This window comes from Podarcis gaigeae, assembly GCF_964106915.1.
Source record: "Podarcis gaigeae genome assembly, chromosome: 1".
Taxonomy (NCBI): Eukaryota; Metazoa; Chordata; class Lepidosauria; order Squamata; family Lacertidae; genus Podarcis; species Podarcis gaigeae.
The window spans coordinates 22929183-22954708 of record NC_139678.1 but is presented as its reverse complement, the minus strand read 5'-3'; the positions used below and the strand labels follow the sequence as shown (position 1 = coordinate 22954708).

The 25526-nt window shown below is 42.5% G+C and overlaps 2 protein-coding genes across 5 annotated transcripts in view; both read right to left on the bottom strand.

Annotated features, from left to right (window-relative positions):
• LOC310841298 (cation channel sperm-associated auxiliary subunit beta-like) overlaps positions 1-2019 on the bottom strand; it is a 105436-nt gene extending 103417 nt beyond the window's left edge. Inside the window, exon 1 of the mRNA XM_083731935.1 lies at positions 1931-2019. The gene's annotated coding sequence lies outside the window, so the exon portion shown is untranslated. The remainder of the gene's footprint in view (positions 1-1930) is intronic.
• An 8683-nt stretch (positions 2020-10702) lies between these two features.
• Positions 10703-25526, bottom strand: part of TC2N (tandem C2 domains, nuclear) — a 39555-nt gene continuing 24731 nt past the window's right edge. For all 4 annotated transcript variants that reach the window (XM_083735315.1, XM_083735316.1, XM_083735313.1 and 1 more), the window contains exons 5-12: positions 25263-25354; positions 24084-24159; positions 22177-22277; positions 20475-20591; positions 18251-18442; positions 16309-16423; positions 15443-15642; positions 10703-12120 (exon numbers count right to left, since the gene is read on the bottom strand). In XM_083735315.1, coding sequence (XP_083591441.1) covers positions 12010-12120; positions 15443-15642; positions 16309-16423; positions 18251-18442; positions 20475-20591; positions 22177-22277; positions 24084-24159; positions 25263-25354 — 1004 coding nt within the window. In that variant the 3' untranslated portion in view covers positions 10703-12009. The remainder of the gene's footprint in view (positions 12121-15442; positions 15643-16308; positions 16424-18250; positions 18443-20474; positions 20592-22176; positions 22278-24083; positions 24160-25262; positions 25355-25526) is intronic.

The following is a 25526-nucleotide window of genomic DNA, read 5'->3' as shown; positions in this document are numbered from 1 at the left end:
AAAAAATACAGTAGTAATAACCACAATAACAACATTCATTATTATTAACAATCTCAGGAAGGAAGTTTTACTGAGAGACGTAGGGTTTAGGGTGGGCAATAAGAATATAAATAATATATTTATGGTAATCTTTAAACCAAGGCTAGACTGCATGGGTTTGGACAACCAAATTAACCTATCTTTCCAAGCTCTCTCACTGTGGCTCACTTGACTCCTAGACAACACACATTCAACATTGTTAGCAAATATCTCTTGGTCTTTAATATGTTGGTTTTTTTTAAGAAACATCTTGCATCTGCTGCAGTAAAAAAATAATAATATGGGATTCAGTTCCCAAAACTGTGTGCACACATTTCCCTTTGAAAGGTGGGCCCTATAGTGATACATCACTCTGGCAAAATAAAGTTCTGATCTTTATGGAGTCCTTTGCAAATCACAGCACATGCAAATGCATGGCTGCGAGATTCAGTGCACTAGTAACTAACCTGTATGCAAGAATAGGAAGGTGAAATAAAGTAAAATACAACTTACTATTTATATTGTAGGAAAGTCCTGATGAAAGCTGTAGAACAGCGGCAAGCACAAGATAAAGCTGCAACAGCGCCATCTGTAATTGTAAAATTAATATAAAGGTGCATTTAATTCAAAGCTATATATAAAGCTGGTCCCCCAATAGTCACACAATATATACAGTGATCAAGAAAGACAACAAGGATGCAGGTAAAAGCAACATGCTTGGTCATCAAAGAGTTCCCTTAGGTGCTATGGAAACTGCAAGCTGAAACCTGCTTCCTGTTCCAAGCATTGGGTTCACCTATGGGCAGAAAGAAGATTTAGTTCCCACCCCAGATGGAAACCCTCCAAGTGTCCCTATTTTTCAGGGACAGTCCTGGATTTGCAGAAGCCGTCCAGGTTTCTGATTTGATTCCGGAATGTCCCTCTATTTTCCTTGGAGATATGCTGGAGGGTATGCAAATGCACTCCTGAGTTAAATGCCTTGCCTTTCTCTACTACATGTGAATGCCACTGGGGAAAAGTAAAGTCTTGGATTTAAGGATTCAGTCCCCTTATGAAACAGCTGCATATGCTTACATTGGAGGGGGTTGGACTAGACTATCCTCAGGGTCCCTTTCCAACTCTACAAATCTTTGTTTCTGTGAGGGATGTGGAACTTGTACTCCTAATGTTGCTCTACTACTTCATCTGACCGGTGACCATCTCTAGGAGTGATGGGAGCTGAAGTCTAATGTCAACTGGAGAAACAAAGGTTCCCTATTCCTGCTCTGTATGACTGGATTACTTTCATACAAACAAACAAAACAGATGCCGTGCAGATCTCAAATGAATTAATAGGCAGGATATGAACGTTAAAAATAAAGATATATATTTTTAAAAAAGAAAAGATAATAGATTTAAAAAATTGGACTACTTTGTTAAACTATAAGCAACTGATTTGTGCAGGATCAAATTATTTCTTATGAACAGGCAGCAATAATACTCAACCTCCATTTCTTCTGTTTTTTCAACGGAGACATATGGTAGAACAACTGAAAGCTAAATATGGGTCTTTGCATTAAAAAAAAACTCATTTGAAGGCCTCAAGCATAATGATAAAACCAAAGTAATAACAAAGACCTATTTAATATTCTCAATATATGCAAAAGAATCTCTTTGTCCTTCCTACAACGTTAATAATATTATAAAGCACTCTAACCACTACACCATATTGGCAACTTGTAATAATAATTATATAGATAATTATATCATTATTATCATTAAACAGAAAGAGTGAATACTTCATCAGATTAATGAATTGCGATATTGCGTATTATTGGCATGGGGGTGCCATACTTGGCATTATCTTGTGCCCAAATGAAGCATTTCTTTCTTTCTTTAAACTATTTCTATACCACTTCACATTTTAAAGTACCTTCTTTGCCAAGGCTGTATCAGTTTTGCTGAGCCATCTTTCCCACTTCCAAGAGAGCCAGCCAACTGTTTGCTTTTATCCTGGGTTCCAGAGGATGACAGTTGGAAGAGTTCAAGTTCCGTCACAGTGACTCCTAATAGCAGCAGGACTCATAAACTCATCCAGCTTCAGAAATGACCGCTCCCCACATAAAATGGGGGCCACCTTTTGCATGGTCGCACGCAGCCCCCTGGATCCCAGTGTGGCTCCCAGTAGTACGGGCTGGTTTGCCCTCCCTAGGCTGGATACCTGGAGGTCTCTGCCTACCTCAGCCAGTTGCCCAATCCTGCCTGGGGAGGCGTTGCCAGGGGATTGGCCAGGTAGGGGGAGGGACCACCCTGCCAACACAGCAGAAGGTGAATATTACCTGTGAAGCGTCAGTTGACTCCAGAGCTTTTCCCACCCTGCCCTCCCTCAGTTACCATAATTCTTCTTTTGCAGGTTAACCTCTTCTCCACAGGTATGCGGGCGCTGCTACGTCATGGTTGCTGTTGAAGGGCCAGAAAGGAATTTTCCTGCATTGGCAGGTTTTGCCTTCCCCGTAGCAAAACGTCACAACTTTGGTGGTTTCAGGCCTTGGGCGGAATCCTTTAGTCTATCTTCCTAAATTGGGGGGGGGGGTGCGGGAAGCGGTGAACCACCCTTGTGGCGGTGATCCCAGGGTTTCCCTTTAAAGGGGTATTGAAGGGAGGCATTGGCCATACACCAAGAGGTTGTCATTGCTCTCCCCTCCAACGGCGGCGAAACAGAGGACGGGCTCTCTGCTTGAAGATATGTTCTCCAGAGCCAGCCCAATCCCCACACATTCTGGATAACACTGATGTTTCCCAGATCCCCGGCTGGGGACTGGGAAGGATAAACGCCCAGTGCCTGAGCCAAGGTCTCCCTACATCCGAAACTTAATAAAGTTGTGGCCAATTTTAATCCCATAGCATGTTGTCTTGAGTCATTATTCCACTCAGGAGTCACCTGGAGTTGGGGGGGGGGACTCCGCCTGTCCACACAATGCTTGTGGGCTAGTACAGGGGATAGATTTTCAGAATTTAAAATTATGTGGCTGGAACAGGCTATGTGGAAATCTTCCCATAGTCCTCACATAAAAATAAGGGTCAGTGGCTCTGATACAAAAACTACACAGGAGACCTGTCCTCCATGTTAATTTCCTCAGTTCATCTGTTGCTAGAACCACATAGGATGCAGCTATATGAAGTGGGAGTCTTTCAAATTAAAAACAAAAACAAAAACCTCCACAGCTGCGAGACTAAAGTGAACGCCAGGAGGGTATCTTCAACCACCCATCCAGTGAGAGCTCCAGCTAGGGCAGAGAGGAAGCTAATAAAAGACTGGTAAGCAAATGGAAGAAAAAACTCAGGTCTCTGAATAACTTGTCTTAGCTGAACACCTTCTTAGTCATAAAAATGAATCACTTCCATTAGCAATTTTCTTTAAAAAAATAAAATTTCTTTAATCCATTTTGTGGGTGTTTCAGCTTGCAAACAACAGCATAACAATTGTTGAATGTTACTTTATTTGATGTAGGTTGTTTATTTTAAAGCTATGTTTTATTATCACATTTTTGTATGGCATTAGATTGTTATAAGGTGTACATTCTTTGTTTCTTCAGCTTGTAAACTGCCTTGAGTATTGTAAAATAGAAAGACGGTATACAAATTAAAAGTGATGATGATAATAGTATATAGCAGGTTCACCAGACAAGATTCCACATTAACTATGACAACAGAGGTGTCTTCCGGTGAGAAAAGGCAGCAGGGGGAGGCAATTATGTGTCACTTTATTCTGGTGGGACAGCATGCAGCAACATCAACATCTCACTTTGTCTTACTTCTGCTCTCTCACGAGCCTCTACCTACGGCCCATGAACAGCAACAGCAACATCTGCAGTAGCAGGGAGCCTGGAAAATGTAGTTCCCTAGGGCTCCTTTCAGCTAGGACACGATGGTTGCAATGCAATGGTGACCTGCTACAGGCACCCCACCAACCTTAGCCTGCCAGTAGCCTACCCCCAACACCCTCTTAACGAAGGGAGACCCAGATGTCCCTCTGTTTGCTGCAAAACTCACATTTAAGTGACTAGGACAAAAAGAGTTGGTGGAGTGCACAGGTGATACAGAATTCAATGCATTCATAATCCCAGCTAGCTGAACAGGTGTGTGGATGTGTGTGTGTGCTCCTCAACAACATTGCTGTTCTCTACTACAGACACTTTGTGGCAGCAAAGCACAACATTTTCGGCAACTTGGGAGAAGAGAGTTCTGCTCCTGCCTATGCCCAGCTGAGCAGGATAATAGAGACACGTGTTATATTCTGTCAGAGTCTGATAACTTTTCGTGGCAGTAAAACACTTATTTAGAATGGAATTAATACAAGCGTCTTGCTCATCTTCCATGTTTATGTTCCATATTTGTTTAGCAAAAGAAAGGTTCATGGTGACTAATAGAATTATTAATTGGGGATTGCAACAAGTCATGCGGAGACATAGAAAATCCCCCCTCCTACTGTACAACACCACTGGCTGTTGGACTCAGGAGTTCACCCCATCTTGAAACTCAGCAGCCTAGTGCCTGTGATCCATTTGCTCTATAACAGGGCCAAAACAAGGGTGGGGCAAGCAACTTTTCCCCATGGTCCTGTGAGTGAAGGGGGCACCCAAATCATGATTAATGTTGTTATTATTGCCATTATGCACACTATATACAAAATTAACATTTAGGTGAGATTATTATTTGATGCTGGAGGAGACTCTTGAGAGTCCCATGGACTGCATCAAATCTATCCATTCTTAATGAAATCAGCCCAGAGTACTCACTGGAAGGATAGATCCTGAAGCTGAGGCTCCAATACTTTGGCCACCTCATGAGAAGAGAAGACTCCCTGGAAAAGACCCTGATGTTGGGAAAGATTGACGGCACAAGGAGAAGGGGACGGCAGAGGACGAGATGGTTGGACGGTGTTCTCGAAGCTACCGGCATGAGTTTGACCAAACTGCGGGAGGCAGTGGAAGACTGGAGTGCCTGGCGTGCTCTGGTCCATGGGGTCACGAAGAGTCGGACACGACTAAATGACAACAACATTATTTGGTGCTAAAATACAAGTGTGACTTATATCCTGCAGAAACGTCCTCAGATATCCAAAGATTCAAACACCCAAGTGCTATCAGTTCTCTCTGAGTCAGCAACAAGTTGAGACCTCCTGAAATCCACGGAGTCTTCACCAAACTTGGAAACATACTTGTAATAAAACGATAAACAGCACTTGGAGCAAGTGGTGGTAGGCTCTCCTTCCTTGGAGGTTTTTAAGCAGAGGTTGGATGGTCATCTGTCATGGATGTGTTGAGTTTCCTGCATTGCAGGAAGTTGGATTAAATGACCCTTAGGATTCCTTCCAACTCCATAATTCTATGATTTTGTGAATTGTTGTTGATATTTTATTTAATAAAATATGGGGTTTGTTAGGGGCACTTTTCATGTTGTTTGCCCCAGGTGCCAAGAGACCTCATTCTGGCTCCACCCTATAGCATTGACTGCTGACGGTGACATGAATAGGAAACTGCTTATCTAGCCATGGGCTTCATCAGTACAGTTCATGGTAGGGTTTTTTTTTAACCTCTCACTCCCCATGGTGTATGGGAGAGTTGAGGAAAACTGGAGTTGGAGAGTATGTGTTGTAAGATATTATCCATTCTTTGAGGTTAGAAGCTGTGTCCCCTTCCTAGCTGAGAAGTGCCAGTTTGTCTGCCACTGCCTCTTATTAATGCTTTTTTGTTTGCTTGTTCAAAATAACTGAAAGGTTATAAAAGCTTATAGGGGGGCACTGTGGGTTAAACCACAGAGCCTAGGACTTGCCGATCAGAAGGTTGGCGGTTCAAATCCCCGTGACGGGGTGAGCTCCCATTGTTCGGTCCCTGCTCCTGCCAACCTAGCAGTTCGAAAGCATGTCAAAGGGCAAGTAGATAAATAGGTACTGCTCCAGCAGGAAGGTAAACGGTGTTTCCGTGTGCTGCTCTATTTCGCCAGAAGCGGTTTAGTCATGTTGGCCACATGACCCGGAAGCTGTACGCCGGCTCCCTCAGCCAATAAAGTGAGATGAGCGCAGCAACCCAAGAGTCGGTCACGACTGGACCTGATGGTCAGGGGTCCCTTTACCTTTTTATAAAAGCTGATGTGCTTGGTATGCGATTTGTGAGAACTCCCATTTGCCAACTGCCCCTAATATTTCTGTCAAACTATTTGTGAAGGAAAAGGTTCAGAGGCAAAAGAAAAACAACAGACCACACAGTATTTGAGCAGGGAGGTTTTTTTTTTAAATGGGGCTGTAATTTTGTCATGCAATCTCCCACCATTATGAAGTGGCAGAGTCCTTGCAGGGCTGTAGAACACAATTGTTCTGAATGACTTCATAATAGTATCCAAATGCAACAGAGGTCCATGCTAGTTTGTTATACATGGCTAAATTTATAAAGAGGCTTTAGGTATGCAGTATATCTGTGTGTGGATCTGGGACTATTCATGAGGTGTGTACATGACGTCACTACTGGCATCACCAGCTCGTCAGTCAGCTCCTTTCACTCCCTTCTTAAACAAAGTACTGGCATCTGGCCCTGCCTGTTGCATAACTAGCTGTGATTCCGGATCACTCAGAAAGCCTCAAGCTGGCACCTGGTGGGAGCTTGGAGGAGGAAAAGGCTTTTCCTTGCCTCAGCTTAGTTTAACTGCATTCAGTAAAAGGATAATCACAAGTGAGTCAAGCACACACATTTCCTGCAAATTGGGGAAGCAGGGTAAACAGCTGTGATCTGGTGACATTTTTCTCTTACAATTTAAGGAATTTTACAAATCAGCCATCCGAAGAGCAGAGAGGAACCTCTTCATCTAGTCCAGTATTGCTGCTGTCAGTTTGCATTTCCTAGTGCAGAAAGTATTGATCTGATGTGTTGAGATCTTTCCTATTCTAATAAATTCAAGAGGGTTCTGTAAGCTTCTCTGTGTGAAAGAAACAAGCAGAAGGTTTGGGTTACACCCAGTGCTATTTTTCCCTTAAAAAAGTGTTTAGGGGTACTCTTATTTTCCTACTCATATTGAAATACTGCCCCTCAATGAGACCAAACTTAGATTCACAAAATGTTTAGGGGTTTGTCTACCCCTGTATCCCCCCAGAAACAAAGCACTGGTTATTCCTTCAGAGAAGCTGAGTACAGCTGGCTTAAACTGGTTCTGTTATCAAGGTCATGCTGACTAAAAAAGTAAGGCCAGAAGGAGCCTTACTTTTCTCTTTCTATCTCTTTTCCTTCTGGTGTGTTGTTCTGTACATAGTATGCTTAGTGTTAAGGTTTAGACTTATAAGTTATTGTAGACGGGGTGAGCTCTCGTTGTTCGGTCCCAGCTCCTGCCCACCTAGCAGTTCGAAAGCACATCAAAGTGCAAGTAGATAAATAGGTACCACTATGGCGGGAAGGTAAACAGCATTTTCGTGTGCTGCTCTGGTTCGCCAGAAGCGGCTTAGTCATGCTGGCCACATGACCTGGAAGCTGTCTGCGGACAAACACCGGCTCCCTTGACTTTTCCTTGCCTCAGCTTAGTTTAGCTTCATTCAGTAAAAGATAGAGATGATCGCACAACCCTAGAGTCGTCCGCGACTGGACCTAATGGTCAGGGATACCTTTACCTTTACACCTTTATGTTTATGTTAAGCCTGTAGCAACTGGATTTCTTATGGACAGTGCCAATCCTGAATATTGGATTTGTGACCATAATTTTCATTTGCCTTCAGCAGCAGTAAAGCTCTGCTGGATGAAATATTAATTGCCTCTGATCTATTTTTGGGAATCCTACAACATGTTTAAGTTGTTGCTCTGCTAACTATACCTTGCTCTGGATCAATACTGAGCAGAAATCCATGACATGCTAGGGGCCAATGCTACTCTCCCAATGCTGCTCTCTGGACTTGGTCCTGAAGGATTGGAACCACAGTAATATAGGGCCCCCAATTCCCACCCACCAAGCCAGATTAGGAGGATACCATGGCCGTTGGTATCAAATGCTGACAAAGAAATCAAGAATCAGGAGGAAGCTTGTACTCCCACTTAGCTCCCATTCAAAACACAGTTTCCTGTTTTGCACTAGGCATGACCAAGGGCTTGATCCAGGGCAGTAGCTAGCATCACAACTGCAGCAGAGAAAGCATGGATGGGACCTGTTGTATTATGGGGAGGGCATCAGAAATGCTGTGCTAAAAAAAACACACCCTGAAGGCCAGCACTGTCTGTGAAATAGGAATAAGGTAAAGGTAAAGGCACCCCTGCCTGTACGGGCCAGTCGTGACCGACTTTGGGGTTGCGTGCCCATCTTGCTTAAGAGGCCGGGGGCCAGCGCTGTCCGAAGACACTTCCGGGTCATGTTGCCAGTGTGATGAAGCTGCTCTGGCGAGCCTGCACCAGCGCAGCACACAGAAACGCTGTTTACCTTCCTGCTATAAAGCGGTACCTATTTATCTACTTGCACTTAGGGTTGCTTTCGAACTGCTAGGTGGGCAGGAGCTGGGACCGAACGACGGGAGCTCACCCAGCCGCGGGGATTCGAACCGCCGACCATACGATCGGCAAGTCCTAGGCGCTGAGGTTTTACCCACAGCGCCACCCGCGTCCCGAAATAGGAATAGCCCATATAATAACCACTGCAGGGAGCAAAATGAGTATAATTGTACGTTGTAAATGTAATAGATTTCGATGCAAATACAAATCAAGTATTTGTTCATACAGCACCACTTATGTACATAGTGCTTTGCAAACAGAAGGTCTGTTAGGTCCCTACTCCAAGGCTTCTTTGGGAGGAAGGGCAGAATAACAAACAAACAAATAAAACCACTCAAGTCTTCCGATGTGTACAGCTAGGTGCAAATGCAACCTGAAGAGGAAAACAACCTCACTGCATTTCAAGTCAGTAACGTGTACATGGCCTGATGCTCAAATATTATTGCAGCATCCAGCATAATAATTTATTATTTGTACCCCGCCCATCTGTCTGGGTTTCCCCAGCTACTCTGGGCAGCTTCCAATGGAGATTAAAAATACATTAAAACCTCAGTCGTTAAAAACTTCCCTAAACAATTTCAGATATTAGAATAGGAATCAGAAACAGTATGTGATGGCCTGGGATTCCGATTCAGAGGCTGAACCAGAGGAATCCCAGCCTGCACAGGAGTCCCCGCCTCCAGGGCCGGCTGAACTGGGGCAAGGCCTAGATTCTGAGGAGCCTGCACCTGTGTCAGATCCTCAGGAGCAGGCACCAGGTGAAACCATTCTGGCCCCAGAGGTGCTTGAGGACTCAGTGTCTACAGGTGAGCCTCCTCCGGGGCCCAGTAACCCTTCGGCCTCTCCTGAACTGCAGAGGCTTAGGGCAGAGGCTTAGGGCTTAGGAGGAGTGCTCGCCTTAAGGCCAAGGGAGGCGGGGCTCCTGGGGGCCGGGACCGCCCCTGGCCTTAGAAGAAAATAAAGGTCAGTCAGCCCGGTCCCAGGTTGTGGGAGCAACGTCGTTGTTGGCTTCAGACCTTCCAATGTTCCTGTTCCCTGCCCGGCCTCCTGCTTCTGACCTTCAAGTGTTCCTGTTCCCCGCCCGGCTCCCTGTTTCGGACCTCGCCTCTCATCTTGTGAACTCTGTCTACGGTAACGGCACCTTCCCCCCAGGACCAGCACACAGTAATGACAACCGTATGCAACCTGCTTCCACAAGGGAGCGCCTTAAAAAAGTGTATTTGCTTTTGTCCTTTGCCATGTGCTGAAGCCTGTATCCATTTTAAACTGGAGGTTTCAGTTTGTACACTTTAGCTTGCCTTGGAGAGCCAGTGCGGTGTAGTGGTTAAGAGCAGTGGACTAGTAATCTGGTGAACCGGGTTCGCTTCCCTGCTCCTCCACATGCAGTTGCTGGGTGACCTTGGGCTAGTCACACTTCTCTGAAGTCTCTCAGTCTCACTCACCTCACAGAGTGTTTGTTGTGGGGGAGGAAGGGAAAGGGAGATTGTTAGCCGCTTTGAGACTCCTTAAGGTAGTGATAAAGCGGGATATCAAATCCAAACTCCTCCTCCTCCTCTTCTTTTTCTTCTTCTTGAGACTCCTTAGGGTAGTGATAAAGCGGGCTATCAAATCCAAACTCCTCCTCCTCCTCCTCTTCTTCCTCCTCCTCCCAGAAATATGGACAAATTGGCTTCCTAAATAAGCTTTATACTGTGGACAGTGTTCCTGAAATGTAGCAATATACAATGGCGTAGCATGGGGAGAGGAGCACAGAAGTGTTTGCCGCAGGTGCAAAATTGTTATGGGTGCAAAATTTCAATACCTGGTGCTGCCTCAATAAAGCTGCACACTTCCATCGCTGGGCTCCATTCTCTCAAACGGAATGTGCCCAGACCTTAATGCAGGAACAGCTTCCAATTGAACCACAGCCTTTCCTACACTAGTCCTGATGTGCCTTGGCAGTCTGTCACCTGGTTTATTTCTAGCTTAGAAGAAACATGTTTCTCAATGCAATTGTCTAATCACAGCTTATTTCCTTCCAGTACAGGCAATGCAACAGCTGTGTTAATTGTCTCTTGTAAAATATCCCTCTGTTTTATCACTGTTCTGTTTGTTTAAACCCACAATCATCTACCATTTATGGTTCATTCACCACTGACTTTTCAGGTGTATCGTCCCAGACATAATTTTCAAACCAGACAAAGAACTGAGATTATCAGCTTTAATTACTTAAATACTTATAAAATTATAAACTGTTTAGCCATGATTGATATGATCTAGATGGGAACCATCAGCTTAGGGACAAACTAGACATGCACTCTCAGCGTCCTTTGTTCACGGCAGTTCTGCAGTCTTTTACCATAGTGCTCTAAGAAGTTAGATGGTACAGGATTTACAACTGGAAACCTTAGCTACTGACCCAGTTAAGCATCAGGGATGGCTGACCTGTTACCTTCCAGATGTTGGTGAGCTCCAGCTCCAGTATTCATTGGCCATGCTGGCTGGGACAACATCTAGAGACCTAAAGGTTCTCCACCCTAGCCATAGTGTCTTCATATTCAACTTATTGTATCCATATTACAATTAACTATTCACATCTGCCTGCTAAAATTTCATATGATAGCACTTTAAAGGGTTGAACATTTGACGAGCATTTTTGCCAGTAAACATTTCACCATTTCACAATGCAGCGCCACAAGCCAGCATTTATTAAATACACAATCTTCCTCCTAGGTTAGAATACTTTCATTCTTCACAGGAGCAAAGACTTTCATTTGCTGTTACTCCATCTCTTGGCTCACAACAGTGAGTTAAGTCTTAGGCCCCCAAATAGGAGCAAGTACTATGACCTGGCACTTTGAAGAAGCATTGAAAGCCTTTCTGCATGCAGCAAGAGTTGTCTTGAAATGCCCAGCCCTTCCTCACGTTAAAGCCCAATGCTCATGACAAGCAAGCATTCTTCAAAATTACTTTAAAAAGTTTATTCCAAGATTCTGAACTGTAAAATAGTAATCTGCCCCCTGTTGCCTGTCTTAGATCTCTTGCTCAACACAAAGGGAAGACTGCTGAGAGATGTCTGCAATAATTATTAAGTGGTGCCCTCATAACAGTTTTAGAAAGAAAACAGTAACTGAGGCAGTGTTTTCAATGGAGAAAAGGAAAATGTCTTCAAAGTCATTTTTGAGTTAGAGCTTTAAGTTAAAAGAAAAGCTAACATAAACATAAATACACGAAAGTTCTTTTAATCCTTATCAAAAGGATCAGTAGCTGGGCCCTTAACTTCACAAGATGACCTCTGTATTGCATGGATATTGTGAAGATTCTTCACTTTGTGTCTTTTTTTCAGCACTACAGCTCCTTCTCTTGCTTTCCTCTCCAGAGGTGACCTTACACACCAGTCAACGCAGGTATTTATTTTCCTTTTGTCTTAGTGGATGATTGTTTATTTTAAGTAAGTGCAGAAGCCTCTTGGCTCAAGTCCCAATGAATTCCCAAAGTACTGCCCACACCAGCGTCATGCTGGATTGACGTTATGCCACTTAACGACAACCTTCTCTGGATTGGCAATCGTGTCTCTCCACTGAGCAGAAGCTTCAGGACTGTTGCTGTCACTGCTTAGCCAGACCTGCAGAGGAAGAGAAATCACAGCGGTCATTACAAAGGTCACACCAAAAAGCCATCTTTGACATTTATCTTGTTGGTCACCATACCAACAAAAAACTGTACATAAAGCTTGAGAAAAGAAAAAGCTAAAACACACAGGAAACAGTCTATACATGTTTGTTTTTTAAAATCTGGATCATTGCTGTGGGTTGTAGTAAGTTGTCCATTTTATCTGATCGTTTAAAATACTTTCATACAAATCCCCAAGGTGGTTTACAACAGCAGATACACAACATAAGAAAACAATACATTAAAACAATGTAAGTATAAACACATCACAATAAAGAAACAGACTGAAATGCAAACAACCATAGTAGCCAGATAACCTCTCAAGGCTTGGTATGTTTCCATGGATGTTATCTGATTTTATATTTCTATGGTATTTTGTGGGAGGGGGTGTTCAAAGGATTACTATAATGGCCTATTGCTGCTCTTGTTGTTTTTAAATAATATTGCTCCATTGCAGAAGAAATTCACTATTATCAATTGTGGCTTCCCAACTTAAAATGACTTTAAAAGGAAGCCTAGACAAATTCATGGAATATAAAGCTACTAGTTGCATTCTACTTCCAAGGTCTGAGGCAGCCTGACCCAATAGCTGTGGAACAACATTGGGAGAGTGCTATTGCCTTCGTGCTCATAGGGTTGTCATCACAGGCACCTAGATGGCCACTATGGCAAATAGGATGGTGGACTAGATAGGCCTTTGATCCAGGAAGGATCTTATGTTCTTAGGAGTATAGAACAAACAAAAAGCTAACCTCCAGCCCAGCTTTTATGGGCTTTAACCTTCGCTCTGCTTAGACACTCCCCTCTGCGGAAGTTGAGGCTTTCAGCTTCCCTGCCTAACAGCTGATGTGCAACAGCTGCCGCTGCCTTCCCCCACGTGCCCTCCAGCCTCTTTAATTCTATGTGTGGATATTTTTGGATACAGTATTTTTTGTATGGGTTGAAGAGAGAGCAGCAGAGAGAGCGTTTAAAGGGTGCTCCCCACTTTACACGATTTCACTTATGCACACGGGGGCCCAGAACATAACCCTTGTGTACGTTGGGGGACGCCTGAGCTTTGGAAACATCCCTGAAGCACATGCCTTCAAGAGAACATGTTATTAAAGCTGGCCAACTGTGCTTTCTGGGTTGTTGAAGGAGGCGAGAGGTAGGGGAGATTGCAAAATGAGATTTTACCGTACTTGGAAGTGTGCATGATTTATTCATCTCATGCAAGACTATTAAGATTAAATGTCAGTTAGTTTCAATATTTCACATGAGAGAGTCGCAGTTCACGTTTTATTAGCCAGTTTGGTGAAGGACAATCCTATCTACTCACAGGGAGCAGCTTCCCTTACACTGGAAGGCTTACTTTATTATACAATCAGGAAGCAACACTTTAAAAACTCAGTTTTGCCCCACTCAGCTGGTGGTGGATTTGTGAGCTGACGTTTCCTCCTCAATAGGAGTAATGCAAACAGATAACCAGCTCGTTGTACATCAATAGCCCTCCACTAGTAAATGTGTGACTTGTTTCATTTCAGAAAGCCTATGTTAAAAGTTTGTTAGGTTCTTTGCTCTTGTTCACATCAATTGGGCACCTATGCCAGGCCACTAGTGTGAAATGTACGGTCCAGGGGCTTTATCAGGCCCTGTGGGGGGTCCCCAGGCAGCCACGGGGTATGCCCCTTCCACACTCTACATATTCAGGGCTATAATCTGCTGTCTTTGTAGGACAAAAGGGCTAAGTCACCAGTGTCTTCTACTACATGCCAAAGCGGGAGTCACCCTTGTCCCCTCCTGAGGAGCAGCACAAGAGTCAAGTGGTGCAAGTGAACGTTAGAGGGACAAGGGGAAGGGCACAGCAGTGGAATGTACAGAATCTGCAGCTTGCGTGGCCACGGCCCCCACTTCCCCGACTCAGGGGAGAAAAACACGTCAAGACACATACTTTTGGATCAAATAAGGCCACAGCTTCATTGCCACTTTCCCATATTCCTCATGCTAGCTAGAGGAAATCCATTACTTGTGAGGAACAATTAATGCAGAATTAGAGGTGTTACCTGCACTGGAGATGGTAGAGGTTTCAGGGGCGGATTAGGCTTTTGCTGTAAAAGATCCATATTGTGCTAATATAGTGATAGGAAATTCCTCTCTCCATCAGCCACCCTGGGGAGGTCCTTGGCAGGGGCAGCCTTTGGTAATCTTTCGTAATATGGCACCCTGTAATAGGGTATGTGCATAGGCATTGGGTATAACCTGAATAAACAGGTAGCTTGATGGTTTTTTTGTGGGGAAATGATGCATGTGGATTCTGGGAGCCACTGGTTGGAAACCTTTATTATTATTATTATTATTATTATTATTTTCATTTCTGTATCGCTTTATATTTTTAAGGGGGAATAAATCTCAAAACCATTTACAACACATTAAAACATCACATAAAACAATCCAGAATAAAACATTACTGAAGAAAGTCAAATATAAAGTATACATTCAAGGCAACATAATTAACAGGAAACTAAAATACAGGTATTATTACAATGGAGGTCAACTGCAGAATGCACATTTAGCATAGCAAAGTTAACAAAAAAAAATATTTTAAACGTTTCAAAATAAAACATTATTAAAGGAAGGCAGAGATAAAATGCATATTTAAAACAGCATAATTAACAAGAGAATTATTAATAAACAACAACAATTTGTTTGCACCCCACCCATCTGACTGGGTTGCCCAACATATAAAAAAACATAATAAATCATTAAACTTTAAAAAGGCTTCCCTATACTGGACTGCCTTCAAATGTCTTCTATGCTTATAGAACATATCTGCAGCTGTTGCTGCCAATCCAGCCAATGGTGGTTCAAGGCAGGCGGTGGTTGAGGGTCCATGACTTGGGTATGTACTAAGAGACAGCCAATATGGTCTCTGGCCTCCTCAGCTTCTGCAGCAGGAGTCAGTCAGGGCCCTGCACTCCCTGGCCAAGTGGGGAAAGGCCTGCAAGGCAAGGAGCAGGTCCCCCAGGACTCAAAGCCAAAGTCCATTCCATTTGGATTTTGAGTTTAGGATCCCAGAGCTAGGCTCAAGTTGAGCTAACTAACTAGCACTCCACAGGAAGAAGCTCGAAGCTGAAATTCACAAGATTTGATAAGCAGAAGGCATTTTTTGGTCTTTAAAAAGCATAGTGCCAAAGCAGAGATGTGACCTAACCAACGTCTAAAACTCCATACTCATGTTAATTTCCAGCTTAATATTGTGTGTGTGTGTGTGCGTGCGCGTACGCAAATATACCAACCTGTCCCAGAAGGTGTTTTCTTCTCACTGAGCTCCTGCTGTATAGTCTGACGAGAAAGTTTATCCCATGTTCATTGTTGCTCAATGGAAAAATCATAGTTTCTCCCCACTTCACTCGACCATTTGTGGATTTCAGTAGCCGGGTTTTTTTCTTATCAACCAGCCCTTCAGTGCTAAGCATGGCAGCCTTTACAAAATAATCTAGCATGGAAGAAAATGGCAGTAAGAGATGGCAGGCAGGCAAAATAAAATTAATAATAATAATAATAATGATAATAATGATGATGATAATAATAATAATAATAATAATATCATCATCACTGAATAGGGACTAAACTTTTCTTCACAGCCACAGTTTTCTAAAGGAGGGATTTCCCCTTATCCTCAGCAGTCCTGCCTGCCTGTTTTCTCCCATAGAACTGAACTGGTGCAACTAAAATTTGGGACTTCTTTAAACCTTTAGCATTTGATCAGACTTGCACCAGAGAGTGCAGCAGAACCTATGAATTAGATTATTTATAATAAAAGAACAAGAGAGGGGTTGCTAAAATAGTATAGTTGCTTCCCTTATTAATCATATTTTCATACACAAGGCAGAGCACCTCTCCAAACATATCAGAGCACTGTATAAATACTACTCTTATATTACAGAATTAACAAAACAAACATGTTGCTTGCTTTGCATAGCAAACACAGGCAGTAGGATATCTACTGGAACAGATACATATAACGGAAGTAAAATTTAGCTAGCACTTTATGTCAAATACTGATAATGGCTGATCTATATACTATTGGCAATCAAACTGCTTGTCTACGCTGCCACAAAGTATTTTAGAAAAGGACATACAAAATCATTGCAATACCTACTTGAAGACAGTGGTGTGGTGGAGCTTGGGAGGTTCTGGGCTTCAAAAATTTGCAACTGGATCCTACTATTTACTGCTTGAAAACAGGTGCCTATTTTCATTTCTGCAGGGGACACCTGGATGGAAAATAAGAATGCAAAGACATATTCCATTTAACTCTGAGCCAAGTTGTACAGCTCTGAAACAGAAGGTCTTTATTATAAAGGTGTCAAGCAAAGAGATCAGATGTTATTAATTACTTTCTGTTTTGACACACACGAGGAATACCAGCTTACTTGGGAGTGTTGGACTGGTAGGCTCGTGCACATTCTGGGTTGAAATGTTGCAACCCTGCCCAAATGTGTTAGCATTTCTAAGCCAGAATCCAAATAGCCACATAAGCTCATGGAAAGAAGCTTGCACCAGCTCTGTGGAATCTATTTTCTTTAGACAGCAGGATTCCCACCTCCACTCCCACAGGCTGTTGTTAGAAGAAAAGCAATCCCACTGGACTTACAAAATTAATTTCATGGTTCTTTGGAACCTGTCCCACCAAAGCTTAATACGTGAGGCCACAATATGACTCCTTTGTGTAAAACTCTTTAGTAGCAAGGCTCCATAATTAAAATCCACCCACCACCTGGTAGGTTGAATACATCTGCCTATCTAATCCCTATTTTTTCTGTGTCATAAGCATACCCAAGTACAGTTAAAAAAAAGTTTATTGCCTCTGTCAATCGCAGCTGTAACAGTTTCAGATTCAGCATACACCATAAATTAGCCAAAGATTCACAATGTTTTCCTCAGAACTCTTAGCAACCAGTTGTTGTTGGCTACAGATTATGGAGGTTTTCTCCCTAAATCAAGTTTTGCTTCAGAGCACACAATCTCAAGGAGGAAAGGAAGAGCTGATTACCAGGACAGAAAACTACTAAGAACCAAAATCCATTTAAAAATCATTATTTTATGAACAATTAAATGTTTTCAGAACACCTGATTGTTACCCATCAGCCAAAGAGGAGTTGTATTTCAAGGTTGTGATATTCTATGACATTCATAGATTTTTCAGAACAGAATATAAATTAATTTTACTGAATTGTGCTTAGGTGTATTGCATGAGATGCAACAGCTGTATACTATAGGGAACCAATAATTTAGTGTTCATCCACGCATCCTCAGGGGAAATCCCACTGTTTATTGCTGAATCAGAGAAAACATCAACTGTGTTTTCTCCAGATTTATGTTTGTTCTGAGTTAGTGCTAAATATTCTTTTTTCCTGCAGGAAAGCAGCAGGGCAAAGGCAAAACTGCCCAGACTCATGGTTAGAAGTGAGGTTACAGGGAACCAGGCAGAGGGTCTTCTTGGTAGTGGCACCTGCCCTGTGGAACACCCTCCCATCAGATGTCAAGGAAATAAACAACTACCTGACTTTTAGAAAACATCTGAAGGCAGTTTTATTGTGTTTTTAATATTCTGTTGGGAGCCGCCCAGAGTGGCTGGGGTGGCCCGGCTAGATGGATGGGGTATAAGTAATAAATTATTATTATTATTATTATTATTATTATTATTATTATTATTATTAACACAGGACAAGCAGAAGTGTGGACAAGCCCTTAGTTTTCTTACATTCCAAGTTATCTAGGATTACCCATCTTGCATCCAGGAAGAGCCGAGTCTTTTTCTGTGATCCAACCTCAGAATGAAGAAGCTATTATTAAAGTGCAGTTAACATAGCCAGGGGGTTCTTCATTCAGGTTATCATGTTGATAGTTATCAAGGAATAACTTAGCAGAAGGCACAAGAAGTAAACAGCTATTTGTTTGTTGTATTTTCAGGATTAATGCAGTTGCTTTTATAATTATGATAAAGGATCAGTTTCGGAATCCTAGTCAGTACTCAGATGTGCCCTAAGCAATGTTCATTCCAGATGACTTCCAAGGCTCCTTAGAACACAGTAACTTACTGAAGCTTTGGAAGGAGGTGCTACTGCCAGCCAGTTGTCCGTTTCTTGTGAGCTGAGCTCTCGCAGTGGCAAAACACATTCCCCGATAGTTTTCTTCCTAGGAATCTGAGCTTGTACTTTGAAGACAAGCCTCGCAGTCTGCAGAAGTTGTAGTTTGATGGCAAACACAAATGTTTCCATGAATTCAATTTCCTACAAGGAAAGGATAATTACATAATGGAGCAAAGAAAACGGTGAACCTAATCCTAACAGCAAACACATCAGCAGCACTATAGCGCTTTATTAAAGCCGATGGCAGTTTAGGAATAAACAATAGGAGCTTTCCAGTTGATTGTAACACCTAGATTCTCATCTCTGGTGCTATTTGTATATTAGCAGTCATCCAAAAGCAGTGGGGAAGCACCCTTCTAAAAATAGCAGGACCAAAGGCATGTGAATTAAGGAGATGCGATCCATAAGCATCCATAAAAGCAGCAGGTTGCAGAAATTAATAAAGATTCTTATGAACAGAACAAAAAAGAGGGAACCTGTCAGATCTCCACTGGAGGGGCATTCTACAGTTATGGTAACACCATCAAAAAGGCCTGCTTCTTGCACCCACTTGTGTTGCATAATCCCATGTAACAACATGATAGGAAGCAGGAGTTCAGATGTCAATCTTAAAGCTTGGGCTGGTCCTATAGAACTGCCTGGATAATGGATAATGCTACATCTGCTGTAATGAACTCATGGGGTGGAAAGTTCCCCAGAGAACAAAGCCTGATGCTTTTTGGAATGTCATTGTTTACACGTGGAGAACTGAAGGGAAAAGAGTATGGACATAAGGCTCATGCCAGGACTGATCAAGCAGCTATTAGCAGTTCTGAGAAGGTCTCAAGAGTTCACAGGAAGCCTCTGAAAACGATGCCCAAAACTAAAACCTAAATGCACACAACTGTGTAACTTCCCCCAGATTCTGACTGTGACAGATAGATGTAATTGAAGTGACAGGTGTTGACACTTGTCCCTGGCTTAAGCTCAAGCAAAACAAAAAGATCACAGCAACATGCTGCATGCTATGCTTTAATGCACAAGGGGAGGGACCCTAGAAAAACAGAACTCTGGAAAAACATAGGGTTGCCAGTTTTTTTTCCTGGCAGGGCTTCTGTGCCTTTAACAGCTGCATAACAGGCAGAAATCAGTAGGCAAAACTTACTCTGCCATAGGGATTCAGAAATGGAAGGAGGTTTAAATTTTTTTATGCAGCTATTAGAGGCATAGAGACTCTACCAGTAAGAGTTTGTAATCCTCCCAAAATCACATTGCTGCCCAAGTTATCCACACGATGGCAAATGCCATAAGAAATGAGGCACACCGACTGTTCTACTGCACTGAATGGACAGCACCGTCGTTACATTGGTGGGATAGTTCAGCAATGGGCCATTATTTTGCCTCGTAAGTTGTGCAATGTCTTTAGAGTCACCAACACTCATATTTAAGAGTAGCTTCCTGTAAGGTAAGCTCAGCGCTGTGCACCAGCAAACACTCATTTTCCCATGTTAAATTGAAGCACATGGATATCAAATTGGTGTAACTGACTTCTAGTCCTGCTACGCTCTTAAAAGATTCTAACTCCTGCTCCTGCAGACCTCTCTCTAGGTCAGAAAACGTTACAAGAGTGTCATCAGTGACGAGGCTATGTGTGCCTTTTAATGTCAGGCTTGGTCCAGACTCTATCTGCCACTGTGAACAAGGGAAGCAATAAGGGGCACCACCCATCCTATCCAGAGCAACTGGTGAGGAATCAAAGGTATCGACTCTAATTACCGCTTTTGAACTAGAATAGAGCCATATTACCAGGTGCAAAATCCCTTCTCCAATTTGCAGCTTTTCTAACACAGAGAGAGCATGAAACTTAAAACTATCGAAAGCGCTGAGAATGCCCAGAGAGAGGACAACAGGGATCCCCAAGTGCTTGCAAAAATTTACAAGGTTTAGTAGCCACTGAATAGTTCCTTACATGACACCCTGGCATAAAGCTGGTTTGGTCTCTATGGATATAATTAAGTGATAAAACAATTTAGCCTCTGCACAATACCAGCAGACAGGATTCCTTCATCTTGATTGTCTAGGGCTATTGGCCTGTAAGATTCAGTGGGGGATCTCTAGCAGTTTTTGAAATCAGTGATTCACATACAGGGATGGGGTGGGGGGGAATCAAGATTTTTTTTTAAGTGTCACTTACACTGGAAGCTTCCTTTGGTGAGCATCTGAATTGCACTGGCTTGGGCAGTGTAATAGTTCCTTTGATGGAAATGTGGGGGTTTTCTCCAAGGCTAGATGACCAGCTCAGATCTTTGCACTGCAATTTTGAAAATAGAAAACGGCTTTTATCCCACCGGCAACCAAACTGCTTGTCTGTTTTATTTGCTTGCTTTAACGTTCCTGCCTTATTTGTAGGTACTGCTATTTTCAACCCTCTCCCTAGAAGAATGTGGTTCTCCAACCTCATAGAATCTCAGGCAAACTTTTGCAGAGAGCACTAGCTGAGGGGGGGCGGAGGAGAAACTATTTCACAATGGGTCTCCCTCCAAGATGCTTGTTAGCATGCAAGCCTCACCCCAACACCGAGCTGCTCAACATTAGATTAACAGATTGCCACAACATAAAAATCACCACAGAATATCTGTTAGCTTAAACCAGCAGGAAACCCCCTCCCTCCAAACAACATTTCCTCTCCAAATAACACACATGGTATCGTCGAGACGAAGCTTTGTATGCACATGCGCCCACCCAGGTTCTGATGCTCACATCTCCTGTTACAAGAATATCACAGAGGAGGTGCTATTCATAGTAGACATTTGTGAGCTAGAAGGACCGATGATTGACTTGGTCCTTCAATGATTGACTTATCATCTACAGTAATTATTAAGTTTGCAGATGATACTACCATAATGTAGTATACCATTCTATACAAGATCTCAAAGTAGCTGTTTTACTACAAAGGAATTTCAGAAATAGACTGGAAAGAGAAGCTGCTGAATTGCAACTTATCACCAAACTTAAAACCATGGAGAAACCTGGTCTGAACAAAGACCTTGGATTCTTATCTCATTATACATGACAAAGCCATTTTTCACCTTTTCACCCCTTGCTTTTTCCTGTAAGACCTATTGCAGTCGTTAAGAGTCGTCAACAGGCTCATCACAGCTATCTGCCAATCACCCATTCCCACCACCCTTCTGAGTAATACCCCTCCCCACCTTCTCACTATATAGAAGGGTCTGGAAACTTCTGTTTCAGTGTATCTGAAGAAGTGTGCATGCACACGAAAGCTCATACCAAGAACTGACTTAGTTGGTCTTTAAGGTGCTACTGGAAGGAATTATTTTTGTTTTTACTACCATAATGGGCCTAATTGCAGGTGGAGATGAAACAGCGTACGGGAGGAGGTTCAAAAAGTATCTACATGGCGCTTAGAGAATAACTTGCACCTAAATATTAGTAAGACAAAGGAGATGGTGTTGGACATCCGGAGGAAGAGAGGGGAACCTGCCCTGTTGTATATCGGGGGGGGGGGGCTGTGTGGAGAGAGTCTCCTCCTTTAAATTCCTGGGAGTTTATCTTAGTGAGGACCTCAGTTGGAAAATCAACATAACTCAGGTGGTCAGAAAGGCCCAACAGAGACACCATTTCCTCAGGGTCTTGCGAAAGAATAATGTTAAACAACAACTGATGAACTCCTTTTACTGGTGCACAGTAGAAAGTGACCTTTCATACTGGTATGCTGGCCTGACAGCCACGGACAGAAAGAAGAGAAGGGCCAACGGATCTGTGTGTGCTTTAGAAAAGTGGGATGGAGGTGCACAAGCTAAACTCCTGTCCAACATCACCAGCATAAGACTAATTGTGAACTCAGTTCTCGAGGTCATGCTAGGCTCACTTACTTTCAAGATTGTGATCCAGATCTGTTCAACGTGAGGAACATAGCACACCTTCACATTAAGCCTGCCAAATTCTCGCTCATCACCTGATAACGTAATGGTATCTGTGGATAAAGCCAAGAACTCATTTAGGACTTGTTCTCAAAGACTGCAAAGCACTGTTCAAATTGGTGAACCAGGATTATCAGCAATGTTATCGTTGTAAAAGAGCAGCTTCACTATTTATTTCCATTTATAATTCATCACTGTTATCGTCAGGATTCATGGATGTATGACCCACGGGGAAATATAGCAGTTGTGCATTGAAGTGCTGCAAATGTTTCTACTGCTGTTTCAACTATTTGTAAGTTAATCCCAAGTAAAAATGCATTGTTGGAGGCTTATTGAAATTATATTAACAAATTATATAAGGTTGCAACTTTTTCCTCTTTGAAGGCTCTGTAGTGCTTAACATCTACACTAATAGGACAAAACAGGTGAACCTTTTCAGTGTTGTATATCCACTCCCATAAAAGTTTTGCCAAAAGGCACAGAACCTTTGCCTGAAAATAGCAGCTGTAATTTGGTAATATTGTACATTCTGACCCTGAAGGAGTTTTCATCTTTCTTCTTCATTTATGGGGTAGTTATCTTCCTGTCTGTCACATGCCACATACAACTAATTTCATTTAAGTGTGATTTAATTTCATTAAATTCTTTGCCCTAGTAAGACACAAGTTGGAAGCCATGTTTTGATCACACAGCAAGGTAAGTTCGCTTAAAAGTGCCTTATAAAAAGGGCAATCTCAGGACAGATGTATTCCTGAGCTGGATACCTGAACCAGGTGGCTGTCCAAACAGAATAACAAGGTGAAAATAAAACAAAAGCCAAGGCAATTGCACTTATCCTTTTCTAATTAGATGGGATAGCACTTCAACTTGATTCCAAAATGACTGCTTGCCTGATTTATCATGTTGGCAACAATGACCTGACCTACTACATCCTGAAAATCTGTTGTATTTTCTTAACCATGTTGTATTCCAATCAGACATCTCATATTTCCCCAAAACCCAGCTCCCTGCTTACAACAGATCCTGACTACTCAGCTTACAGCCATTGCCTTTACTGTGGGCTTCCAACTAAATGAACCTCTCTAGGAACAGACTCTCATGGACCAGAATCAAACATTCAGAAAAAGCACATGGTACAGTCCATTCTGGTTTGTACCAATTCAGGCTGCATGTAGGGACCTCCATATTCGAGTGCTTCCATGAAAAGGCGCCATCTGTGTGCAGTGTCATGTCAAAACCCCTCCACTCGGACATGCTAGCTTTCCAATTACATGGAGAAGGATTCAAATATGTAAGCTTTCGTCCTGTCTCTCCCTCATGTATCAATTAAATAGAGCAAGTAGACATTCTATTTCTACATAAGCCATTTCTTCAAATGGCTTTTTGCAAAAGACTTTCCCACACAATGGCTGTGCTGCATCCTTCTTTGGAAGTGCAAATCCTTATGTTCTGGAGCACTGAAGTCATTGTAGCTGTGCTACAGTACTAAAAATCGGTAGGAATAACAAGGCTGAAGCAGAACAAATCTGCAAGTTTCAGTCAGAGAGGCACAACCTTAGTCGTTCCTGAAAGATCTGTTAAAAACGTAATATATAAACTATAATGGCTCATGTCTTTGACACACTTGCGCATGGAAAAGCTCCATGTTCTCAAGCTTCTCCCCAGAAAGAAGTAACTGGATGATTAGCTCTGAGCTTGCATTTTTACAGATCAGACACAGGTGTGTCTTTGGGAAATACTTCCGTAAGCAGCACATGACTTGTATTGGCAGTAACAAAATGTCCATATTCTTGATGTCATGTCTAAGCCTCAGATTTACTTTCAGATTTGAAAGAAGATGAACAAACAGTGTTTATTACCTAGACTCCTGTTACTACCATGCGAGTCCTTCCTGGATGAAGTGCTGCTTGGAACACTGGAGACTGAATCGTATCTCTGTCAAAAAAACAAAAATGTACCTGATCAGTCAACGAGAAAACAACAACAACAACAACCAGGGATACAAGACCACCTATACAAACTCACACAGCTTGTCAATAGCAAATGAAAAGGAGCTACTATGGAAGACACTGGCTCTTCTCTCCAAACTGAAATGCTATTGCAAAGCAAGAAAAACTGGAATTTGGCCACAATCTAGCCCACACTGGTGCTTTTTAAATCCCATTGAAGTAAATGGGACTAAAGTAGCAAAACCCTACAACTGGACTGTAGCATACAACACTATCGTGCATATTTATCCAATTTCATATCATCTTGCTGCCACAACTTGGAAGGTGTAACTTGGAAGCTGAGCCAAACTGTAAATGCTGTTTAGTCAGAGTTTAAGCCAAAGTTGCTTTATCCCCATGCATTGCAGGGGGTTGGTCTGGATGACCCTTGGGGTTCCTTTTCAATTTTACAATTCTATGATTCTCCAAATGCACTGACAACAGTTTGTGAGCACCTCTTGAAAGGGCATGTGAAACCCATTGAAGTTTGAGGAGAACATCTCTAGCGCCTTCTCTAATTTCATGCATCAAAAAAGTAGTTACAGATTGGCCTAACAAGAAAAATTCCAGAGGGACTTGCAAATGCATATAAGACAGTGAACACTGGATAGTCCTAAACTCACTCCTGATTTTTTCCTCAATCATATTTTAACTACTACCTGCCACCCAGCAAGTGTTGTGGCCCATATATACTCCACTTAGGCATTCTGGAATTGTTCCTGGTGTACACTACTGTGGGTATTATGACTATAAATGTATCCTTTTTTCAATGCACATTACAATGACCAGTATAATGTCCAGTTATGCACTGAAATTAGATGCAAAGTGCTTTGCCAATCACTTTCCATACTTTTGCTAACACAGCCATAAATTTTCACAAACAAAATGCATTTGAATCCAGCGAAGCAGGACTCTGAAAAAGGATGAGATAATTTCTAACATAATTGAGTCAGCCATTACAAGCGCCCAAAGAATAAGGTTAACAATGGAGGAGAAGAAAGCATGCTTCTTGGTGGGTGCAGCCTTTAAGTTATGAAAAGAATTTATTACCTGCATAAATCGGTGGGGTGGACTTGTAAGGTCAAACATAGAGTGACTTAGAGAAGACGAGGCTGGCAATGTGGAGCTCCTTAAGTCACAAACTGAAAAACGGAAGAGAAACCCCTTGTTTAAATCTCAGGAATAACTGGGGCAGAGATTGTATTGTTCAAAACAATTAAATACATAGTAGATTCAAAAGTAAGATCCTAGTATCTCACTCTAAGCATCTGTAGGTAAAAAAACCCAGTCTCATTCAGACAGTTCTGTGTCAGT